This window comes from Talaromyces proteolyticus, assembly GCF_021365285.1.
Source record: "Talaromyces proteolyticus strain PMI_201 chromosome Unknown BGW36scaffold_1, whole genome shotgun sequence".
In the NCBI taxonomy this organism is placed as follows: domain Eukaryota; kingdom Fungi; phylum Ascomycota; class Eurotiomycetes; order Eurotiales; family Trichocomaceae; genus Talaromyces; species Talaromyces proteolyticus.
Window position 1 is genome coordinate 3,572,734 of NW_025764277.1, and position 10,458 is coordinate 3,583,191.

Sequence of the window (10,458 nt, forward strand, 5' to 3'; positions counted from 1 at the left end):
GTAGACTACCCCTTTTTCGAAGCTTTCTTTTCTTTTTCCTCCTTTGAGCGCCTGATATCCTTCACAAACCTGTTGAATCCCTTAGTGTTTATAGACCACAATTGTGGTAAACCACCGTTTACAACGTGCGATATTTAAGCTAGGAACAATAGAGATTTTTTTCACTAAGTCCTTATACTGTCTGTGGCAACTAGTATTATTATTAAGCAATTATATCTTATTTATAGAGATAAAACAATTTACAAATTTAATGCGCGCGAACGTGAATAAGAATTAATGTTATAGATAATAAGCGTTTTCAGAAATATCTATGTACATCAATGTACTTTAAGGAAATAAACGTCCTTGAGAGTATCTTCAAAAGAAAATAAATTATAAATTAATTTTTATATGTCCTATAATATTCTGTTAGGTCTACAGATATCCGCAATAATTTTTGGTCCGTTAGATTATTTACTATGTATACATAGAAAGGAACTGAGATTGAATTCTTAAATTGCTCTGGATCTCAACTTGGTCGGACTGAAGGGTCGATGCAGTGGAGAATTGCAAATGAACATCACAGATAAAGCATTCGCTAGCATAGTTCATCAAATGCAGAGGAGTGGGGAAAATAAACGCAAATCTTGAAAATCAAATCCAGGAATGCAAACATGCAAAGGTGAGGTACAGGAGAAGAGATGTGAAATCAAACAACGATCTAAGTATAACTCCGCATTGCATCCATGTATCCTGTTCCACCCTTGAGATCCTGTTCAAACGTCTCTGCAACTTCAAGAACACGCTTGATATGAGACATCGATAGAGCTGACTTCTCATTAACAGCCAGTGCTTGCGCTGTACGAACGGAGTTTTTGATCTGTGGATGTTAGTATTTAAGTTCTCAGAACGGAAGAAAAAGAAAAGTAGCATAGCATACCTGACGGCCATTCAGATTGTGACGAGCTAACACGTCGAGATCCTTGTCGGTAAACTCGCTGGTTTGGACGCCATCAATTGATTTGACTTTGTCGAGGAACATCTTCCAGACACTGCGTTTGGCTTTGAGAGTAAGATCGCCGTACCGCAAGGCAATGTGTATACGGGATTGAAAGGCATCATCGAAGGTTTCCACACGGTTGGTTGTAAGGAATAGAATGCCTTGGAAGTATTCCAGCAAGCGCAAAAAGATACTAACAAGGGCATTACGGTGGATATCCTGGATGGTTCGTTTCTCGAGGAACACGTCTGCTTCGTCGAGTAATAAGACAGCACCCCACGAGTGTGCAATGTCCAGAATCTTATTCAGTTCGCCTTCGAGACTGCGCGAGTCGGTGCCTAATTCACCCGCACTGACCATGTAGAGAGGCCGTTTCAAGAGCTCAGCAATACCCTCGGCTGTTAACGTCTTGCCGGTACCTGGAGGACCATGCAATACTGCAACCAAGCCTTTTCCTTTTCCTTGAATGACATCATCGATGTTTTCGGCGGCGTGGAAGGTGTGAGATTCGACGAGAGCTTTGACAATAGATTTTTGATTGTCTGGTAGAACAAGAGAATCGAAGGCGCCGTCGTTCCATTCAATTTCGTTAACACCTGAAACACTGAATTCGAGCCAGAGCTTTTCCCCGAAAGCAAAGCCCAACACGACGGGGCTTGCAATGAGAAGCTCTTCTTCTGTGAATTCCAGCTCTGGCTCCTCCATGCTGCCCTCCTTGTCTTTTTCAAGTTTATCGAAATCTTCCTTGGGAGGAATTTCATTCCCATTTTCATCAATTTCAACCTCTATGATATGTGCCTTGCCCTGCTTGTCTCGGACAAACTTATATCTAGGGCGAGGAGGCTCCGAGTCATCATTGCCGTTAGCATGATCGTCCTCTGACGAGGAAGCGCAACAACAGCAGTCGTCGCTACCTTCTTCGGAGTCAGAGTCTAGCATATCGGGATCTTTCGGTCGAACGGTGCTTATAGCATAGTTTGGATTGATCCGGCGGTGTAAGGCAGGGTCAATCATAACCCGACCATTAATGTTGACTTTGATCACAGAACGCTTCTTCTTGAAGAAAGCCATGCCCTTGTGAAAACGGTAGTTCATGCCACGCAATGCCACGAATTTTTTGCCACGCTCGATGAGCTTGGTCTTAACATCATCGGCATCGCGGCGGTACTTCAAAGGATAGCAAGCGAGGCTAGTAATCTTACGGGCCCCCTTGAAAGATTCCACGTCTGCTGCCATGTTGCCCATACCAAAAGTCTTGCCGTCATATTCGAGGTATTTACCCTCGATAACATACCATGTCCCTTTCATGAACGATGATTCTTTGGTGGCATACTCGATCTTGAATGCCCGAGGCTCATCGGCATGGCCGTAGGTAGGAGTGTAGGCGATAGTATTTGGTTTGAACAAAGCCCAGAGCAAATCAAAGGTGATCATGTTAGAATCTAACAACGGGTATAGTGTCTTCTTGGTCTCCGCATAATCGGTGTCCAGGTACTTGATTAGGACTTTCAAATGGGCAGCTTTCATGGCGGCTAGTTTGCGAGCCTTCTTCTTCTTCTCTGTTTTGACGAGCTTTTTAAGTTCTTTCATGTGAGCTCGGGCTTCCTCCAGATACAGGAAGAGCATGTTCGGATCCACAATTGGCTTATCAGTTACCAAGCTCACGGCCTTGACGCCTTCCATGACTGTGCTCAGAGCCTCTCGGAGAGGTTTGCTCTTAATATCTACCACGGTTTCCATGTATTTGTTCTCCCAGTCAAATTTACGACGTACAGTAAAAATGTATTGATCAAACTCATCCGCGTCGGGGTCATCAAGTGTCTCTCGTAGTTTGTAATTATGGATCGTGCTGTCCCATACTGAAGTGGTGGTCAATAAAAACCCCTCACAGATATAAAAATTGGCACTCACATTCATCCACACGTTTAAAGGCAACCTTGGAAGCTCTCTTAGTTTTACCCTTCTTTCCCGACTCTTCCTTCAACTTTTGCAGGCGGCGTGACCCTGCCTGCTTTAATCGTAAATTAGCTACTCGTCTGCGTACTTCGATGTCTTCCGAGTCTACTTCTTCCTCTTCGTCTTCATCGTCAGACAGAAGCTTCTTTGCAATTTTCTTTGCTTTGCGTTTCTTCAATCGTTTCAAGGCCTTCCGGTTTGCGATAGCGTCTTCCTCGCTACTGGTACTTGAATCCGAATCAGAGTCATCTTCGTCCCTATGGCCACGTCGTCTCCTTCTGTTCTTCTTGGAATGTTTGGACTTTTTGTGTTTTCGTTTCTGCTTCTCGGACTCGCTGTCAGTCTCACTAGTCTCAGGAGTAGACTCGGCTGATTCAGATTCCTCCGATTCAGAAGTTGATGCATCAGACTCCGATGTGGTGTCATCCTCTGAAGAAGATTCTTCCTTGACATTCTTTCTCTTCGTATTTTTCTTATGCTTCTTGAGTCTATCTTTCTTCTTCGACACATTGTGTTTATGTTTCTTACAAGATAACTTCTTGTCGCCCTTCGTTATCGTTGCGGGGCTATTTGCGGAATCGACCTTGGGGGAAACTTGGTCAGCTACAGAGGCTATGTCATCCTTTGTAGCAGGCGTTGCGATAGTTGATGTAGCTGCAACTGTAGATGAAGCGGCTGAACCCATCGGTTCAGCGGTTGGTGTTTGCCGCTCTGTGCCCTCATGGTCCGACATACTGGACGGAACAGTAACTTGTCGTTGCTGAATAAACTGTTGCTCGTCGCGTTGGTTAGGAGGGGCTTCTGACGTGGGAGTGAATACTGGGGTCTGCGGGTTTGGAGGAGTCCCCTCTTCGTGCTGCATTGATCCGAGGTCACAGCTTTATAAATTCAATTCTCATCAAGCAGATCGAACAGCCCGGAAATACAGAAGAAAAGAAATCCGTCTTATAGGAATATCCAGCAGAAACGCCTTGTCGTACTGCTAATCCGCAATGGGACGACGCTAGCGAAGGCGGAATGATAGATGAGCCAAGAAGGCAAGCCAGAAACCAGCACAAAGAAACACGACAAGCAAGCGCAGAAGGCAGAGCCAGTCAATCTGGTTGCACGGATGAGTTGTTCGAGCTGGGGCGGTGAGAGGCAAAGTGAAGCAGCAATGTGAGGCAGAACGGGGCCAGTAGCGAGTGGAGATGTAGAAATCGAGCAAGGATGATAGATCTGCTCTGTTTACTTTCCTTTCCTTTCCTTTTCCTTTCACTTTCCTAATATTTTCGAACCCTCTCTGCGATAGCAGCCGAAGGAGTATTTATGGACGACACCGTCGCAGGCAGCCGAGCCGTATTCCGAGCAACCTGTAGGTAAACTCCAGGCAGTCCTGTCTGCCTGGGGGGGATCGACTGGCGATTGGCAGGCGGCGAGGGACAGCTGAGGTGGCCCTGGGCCCTGGGGGTTCAGCGAGCGCCGCCATTGGATTGGAGGATCTGGCGGCGATGCGCGATGATGGGCGATGATTGAGCGAGGCTGAACTGAGGGTAATGCGGAGTGCCACCACTCTCTAGCCGAGTACAGTATAGCATGAGGGGTGCACGAGCCATCCTTCGGGGCACTGTCCTTGTTCTTCTTCTGATATTAAATAACTCTGTGTTTATCCCTGTGCGAAATATTATTGTCGTTTCTCTTCGGGCATAGCATGGGGGATGACGGCGATCTCTGCTGCACAATCTGAGTGCACCTCCAGGGGTGGCGATATTTCCCGAAGCATCTCATGTCTGCCACGCAGATTACATATACTACTCGTACATTATTCGATTCATGTATTCGGTTATTTCCTCAGCACATCGATGGGTCTCCAGGTGTCTCCTTGGTTCTGTTTCTTACCAGAGTTGCAGAGAGCGATGTCCTAGATTGGAGCCACGATTAGCTAGAACTGCCACCGATATGAAGTGATGCGTCACCGACTTTTTGTGGGCCGTCAGGCTGATGATGCAGGATATATTAGCTACGCAAGCTGCAACGGCTAGCTGATAGCTAGTGGCTAGTAGTTACTTAGTAGCTGCAGCCAGCCAAACAGCGTGTGCATGGCCATGGATTGTTCAAAGTGATGCGGAGGGTGGAGTGCTTTGCCATTCGAAAGCTCATTGTTCTCGCACATTTCGCCCTGTGTCTTCTTGTATTAATCGTCTTTGTATTACTCCTATAATATTATTCTATGGACGCCGCCGTTCAACGGTTGATCTAAATGTGGTGGGGCTTTCTATATTAATAGCCAGCCTCAGGCAACTAATTATCACGTGGCTTGCAGTACCTATGGTATACAAATGTTGCTCTGAAATGCGAATGACTATCAATGTCTTCACTTATTCCAGATGTATCCAGTTTCTGTCTCCAATCCTTTGTTGTTTCCAAATGCACCATTGATATTTTCAACTCTTTCCTAACAAATCAAGGAAATAATCCATGTATGCGCTTAAGGTTATCCTACTACATGTAGTTTACTTGCTCGGTACTAGAAGTTAACTATTCATCACAAATTGTTATATCTCATACAACAAATCCCAGCTCAGATTCTCAACTAGAGTAGACACCAACTTTGATTCTGCTGGCTCTTATGAGCGGCTCGTTCTACTTCAACAACCTCCCACCATCTGTATGGATAACCGCACCAGTAACATTAGCATCCTTCATCAGATACACATAAGCCTCGGCGACTTCCTCCGGTAGGCCGACTTTATCCAGCAGCGTCACCTTCTTCAACATCTCCTTAAATCCAGCCAGAGCCTTCGGATCCGGGCCAGCGAGGGCCCTGAGTAATTCTGTATCTACTGTTCCTGGCGCAACAGCGTTGACTCTAATCGGCGCGAGGTCGACCGCGAGACCCTTCGCCACGCCCTCCGTCGAAGCCCCCAAGGCCGTCAGTATACCTCGACCAGGAGTCGGCTTACTCGCGGTCGATGCGCCGGTGAAGGTGATGCTGGAGCGCGGACCGGGATTCATATATGCCGGTGCTAGTTTTCCTATGATAATGGGAGCATCGTAGCGGAGGATGATAGTGGACGGCTTTGTCTCGGAGGCTTGGTAGTCGGCCAGACCAGGGAGTCTCGGGACATTGGCCGCTGTGTAGGTGATGTGGTCGAGTTTGTGGGTGTTGCTGTCCGTGGCGGACTCCAGAAGGGTTTTGACATTTGCCTCGAGGGTCTCAGCCTGGGACAGGTCGCAGATGTAGCCGTGGATCCTGTTCGCTGTAGCTGCTTCCGGATAAGACGTCTTGAGCCTGGATAGAGCCGAGGAGAGACGATTGGAGGTTGAGCTGGAGATGATGACTATGGCGCCAGCTTCAATGGAGGCTTCGGCTGTTGCAAAGCCGATGCCTGATGTTCCTCCCAGAAGAAGGACCCTGGAGTCGCGGAGCTTGTCGTATTTGGAAGCGGGCATCTTGAGATGGTTATAAGTTAGGAAGTTCAGGTAGTACTCGGTATAAGCGATTAATGGTTTGATATAAAGGTGAAAAGGGGAATCAGTATCTTGGAATGTATCAAGGGAATGCACGTCTCAAATACTTTTCAACCCGGGCTAATTCTGGCAACATCTCAGTTCGCGGCTTATCTCCGTCTGTCCGTATGAAAGCCCATACGTTAGCTGATTTATTTATGCGTGTTAATTTCACCTTGTACAACTGCATATCTGAACCAGCCCTTTTCCTGGACTAGTAAAGAGCTTGTATATCGCGCGGCCCAGTAGATGTAATGTAGTGCTTAGCGGAAGAGCTCGTTCAACCAATGACAAGTTAACGCATTTCCAACAGGTACAAGCACTCGGAGTTAGGAACTTCTTCAATCCTTCGGGTTTTCCCATAGAATGTGGCTGTCGTTAACTCCGTACATTGATATTCTCGAGAAAAACCTAGCCCTAACGAAGGAACAGGGGGAGTTGATCACGTCAGCCGCGCGCGAAAAAGTGGGGATGATGGCAATACATCAAATGTTGACAACTTGAGATAGCCAGTTGTCAGATAGAAGTTGACGGAGGATCATGCATATACCACTGCCGCGCGGTCAATGGGTCTTACTTCAAATCCAATGCTTAATAGACACATTTGATGCTCGAGAGGAGTACGTATAACCGGATGGATGAGCGGATACGCTGAAGCGATATCGCTATTGGAAACTAGAAAGTGTTATGATATAGACAAAAGAACATCATAGAATTGCATATATCCTCATTTCATTGCCGATCAGAAAGAGCCGGCTTTCGGGTATTGTACAGCATAAATAAATCATCAACTCCATCCATCCCATCCATCCATCCCATCCATCCCATCCATTCACATACACATTCACAAAACACTATTCATATTCAGGTTCCCCCATGGCGAGGAGGTAATGTTCCACTTGCTGCCATTGGTCGTCATACTCATCGAATCCCCGCTATCATGGCGAGGAAGCGCAGCTGACCGGACCTTGGTTCCGACAAAGCCTCGTCTGTCGCGCCCAGTACGGCCTCGGCCGAGCCAGTTGTGTTTGAGGGACTTCATCAATGTCTCGATTCGTTCTTGGGCATCGTCGCCGCTTTGCACGCTGGCCAAGATGCTGAAGCATTGCAGTAAACGCCCGACAGTATCCGTGATGACGTGTGAGGTATCGGGGGTTTGGTTGAAACGGAACGATTGGAGCTGTCGCTGCGGCGAGGTGAAGGATTGGAAGATGAGCTGATCTGGGTTCGATGATGTATTGGAGGTTGCGCGACTCCGTGTTGCACTGACGGAATCTGAAGAGTAGCTACCGGCAATATTGAGGGCCGTAGAGGACTGTGAGTTGAAGCTACTGTAGTTCGGGTCTAAAGAGGCTGCAGTGGCTGGCCGGCCGCCGCTGTTGCTGCTATTAGATGTACCACTCAAAGCGCCGATGGTAGCATCGATTGTATCGAGACTCAGCCGAGAGAAGACTGCCTTGAGCCCTTCATACCGCTGCAGAATAACAGCCTCACGGAACGCAACTAGTACAATGGTTCGAACGTCCAGTTCGTCGCCTATAGCAGCTTCTGGAGAGTCTGCATTTGTGGGCAAAGCACCCCAGAATTCTCTAGCTTCACGTGCGCTCATAACTGTCCCTTGACCTTTTAATTCAAGATCTAATGGGAGGAAGACTGCTTGAATGAATGGGAGGATTGTTCCAAACGCTGACATCCATATCTGCACCAGGTGTGGAATAAGCTTCTCATCAGGTACACCACTGATAGAATGGTTCAAAGTCGAGAACCCCGTATATAAAAGATCTCGCAAATCTTCGACAACCGTGGGCATAAGCTTCTGTACGCATCGCTGGATATGTATGACCACCAGTTTATTCAAATCCTCCACCGCGATACGCACATCCCCTCCATCGAAAACGACGAGTAATTTTGCTTTGAGGAAATCCCAAACATCCTCTGCAGTCATGTTATGTAAACCAAACCCCTGTAGGGCTTCCTTGACCCCGTCATTGTTGAAAGTGGTCACTGAACTACCCATCGTTGAGGGGGCATAAGCAGGGCCGGTAGCACCTGTGGGCCACTCGGATTCCGCGTCTCGGTTTATGTCCAGTGAGGACGCCATGGCTTTCTCTTTCTCTTTCTCTTCCCTCTTCTTCTCTCGTAAGGCACGACCACCATGTAGCAAATCCAACCCCGACTTCCCAAACCCACTTGATAACGGAGAGGATGGTGTAAAGCTGTAGAGGGACTGTGGGGCGTTCGGATCTAACGGTTTCGAGTTGCTGGAAGCTGATGACAATGGCAAATTAAAGTGGTCATCTTTAAGCTTCAATTTTTGCCTAGATAAAAAGTGGTGTCTATGCGATTTGTCCTTGTCCTTCTCGCCCTTCTCCACTGGCACCACCGTGCTAGCAGATGCATTCGAAAGGTTATACATGGACGAATTGTTCGAGCTTATTTCGGTCAAATTTGTCGTAGACGCGCTGACAATCTTAGATAGTCCACTTGAGCTTCCAAACCCTAACTTGCTAGGAGATGGCAGAGGTTTATCTTTCCAATCCCTATCTCGGGATATTCCAATATGTTTGGGTTTAGAGAATAACTTCTTCTTCGACTTCTCTGCTTTGTGTTTCTGATCAGCAGCCTCCGAGACCGGGCTTCGCGGAAAGACCACGTTGGCAGCAGTTGTCGCTGCAGCCACATGCGAACCCACGAGTCCGTTCTGATATGTTCGCGCGCCTCCGCTAGTCGTAGTCGATGGTGCGTACGGGGAAGGGGATGGCGAGTCTCGGCTTCCTTTTCGGCCCTTTTGTCGATCATCCGGGATCGTTTGTGATCGGTGCCGCACGTGCTGGGTCGACTGCATTGCCGCCTGAGCGGCAATCTGGGAAGCTGTCAGGACCGTCATCATCGCACTATGATCAGTGTGACTGGCAGTAGGCAGAGACGGTTCGAAGAAGCCCTGTGAATGTTGTCTTGGCCGATGCCTTTGTAGCTCGGCCGCCGGACCTCGCGGGGATGGCTTGCGGGAGTAGGGATCATTCTGCGCTCTCAAGGGAGCGCCAGATGGTCGAGTTGTCGTAACAGAAGGCAACGAGATGTTGCTGGTGCTGTTGTTCTCGTTGGGGCCGCTAATTGACGAGGTTCGCGGCGGATGGCGGGAGGCAGAGGAATTGAGGGAATACAGAGTGTTTTTAGGGCGGGACAGGGTGGTCACCTGCGACGAGGCAGACGAGGCATCACTGCTGGACGAGCTAGGGCGGTCGACTTGACGGGATTGATAGCGACTATCTGGTTGCTGCGAGGGCGTCGCTCGGAGGTCAGGACGGGTGGTGGGCATTGTCGGATACCCAGGCAACGAGTGTTCGAACGGTATGGGCGACCATGCACTGGCGTGGTTATCGTAGATGCCGGAGACAAGTAGGGAGGAAGCGAGGGCCACGGCCCATGGTCAGCAACAGCGCAGGGAGATTGGAAATGCGACTGCGCCACGCCGAGGAAAGAATAATGGATAAATGAGTGCTGAAGGTATCGCAGGGCTCTCAAGCTGAGGTGACTTGACTGCCGCCGCCGCTTACTAACGCCGTACTTAACCCCCGCCCACTGTCTATTCTTTTCCCCTCATCAATCTTCCTTCTTTAGATTATCGCATAATTATTAGAGCTGCTATTTTCAGACCAGCAACTCCCTGCAATGGCACCCACCAGCGACAAACCTATCATCTCCGCCTCATACTCTTCTCCCCACCCTCCCACAGCGCAGGTCTACCAGCATGAACTGGCTGCGCCACTGAGAAAGGGTCAATCGGTCGCTGAGAAGAAAGCCTACCTAGCCGAGCTGCGTGGACTAGTGGCCCTGGTGCAGGGAGAAGTGAACATCTTTCTGACCGAGCGGATGGAGGAAGACAAGAAAGCGGCGGGCGGCACCAAGGACGTGGAGTTGGAAGCGAAGGAAGAGCAGAATTACGGCGAGGAGAACGTTGAGGATGACTAGGCGGTTAAATCCAGTCTGCCAGCTGGGGATCTACGCGTTATTAAGAAACGATTTGAATTTGT

The 10,458-nt window shown here is 48.5% G+C and overlaps 4 protein-coding genes across 4 annotated transcripts; 1 reads left to right on the forward strand and 3 right to left on the reverse strand.

The window, feature by feature from the left end:
• Positions 1 to 700: 700 nt before the first annotated feature.
• BGW36DRAFT_286699 (uncharacterized protein) lies at positions 701 to 3,620 on the reverse strand (the record flags this gene model as incomplete). Its single annotated transcript, XM_046210438.1, has 3 exons — positions 701 to 859; positions 920 to 2,838; positions 2,891 to 3,620. 3 exons carry the CDS (start codon positions 3,618 to 3,620, stop codon positions 701 to 703), a joined length of 2,808 nt encoding a protein of 935 aa, XP_046078585.1.
• Positions 3,621 to 5,557: 1,937 nt separating this feature from the next.
• Positions 5,558 to 6,367, reverse strand: BGW36DRAFT_422489 (uncharacterized protein; the record flags this gene model as incomplete). The annotated part of the gene is made up of 1 exon (XM_046219704.1): positions 5,558 to 6,367. One exon carries the CDS (start codon positions 6,365 to 6,367, stop codon positions 5,558 to 5,560), a length of 810 nt encoding a protein of 269 aa, XP_046078586.1.
• A 727-nt stretch (positions 6,368 to 7,094) lies between these two features.
• On the reverse strand, positions 7,095 to 9,910 carry BGW36DRAFT_368486 (HbrB-like-domain-containing protein). Its single transcript, XM_046215000.1, has one exon. It carries the CDS (start codon positions 9,741 to 9,743, stop codon positions 7,269 to 7,271), a length of 2,475 nt encoding a protein of 824 aa, XP_046078587.1. The 5' UTR covers positions 9,744 to 9,910; the 3' UTR covers positions 7,095 to 7,268.
• Positions 9,911 to 10,096: 186 nt separating this feature from the next.
• BGW36DRAFT_422491 (uncharacterized protein) lies at positions 10,097 to 10,396 on the forward strand (the record flags this gene model as incomplete). Its single annotated transcript, XM_046219705.1, has 1 exon — positions 10,097 to 10,396. The coding sequence occupies one exon, from the start codon at positions 10,097 to 10,099 to the stop codon at positions 10,394 to 10,396; it is 300 nt and encodes a 99-aa protein (XP_046078588.1).
• Between the last annotated feature and the right edge of the window lie 62 nt (positions 10,397 to 10,458).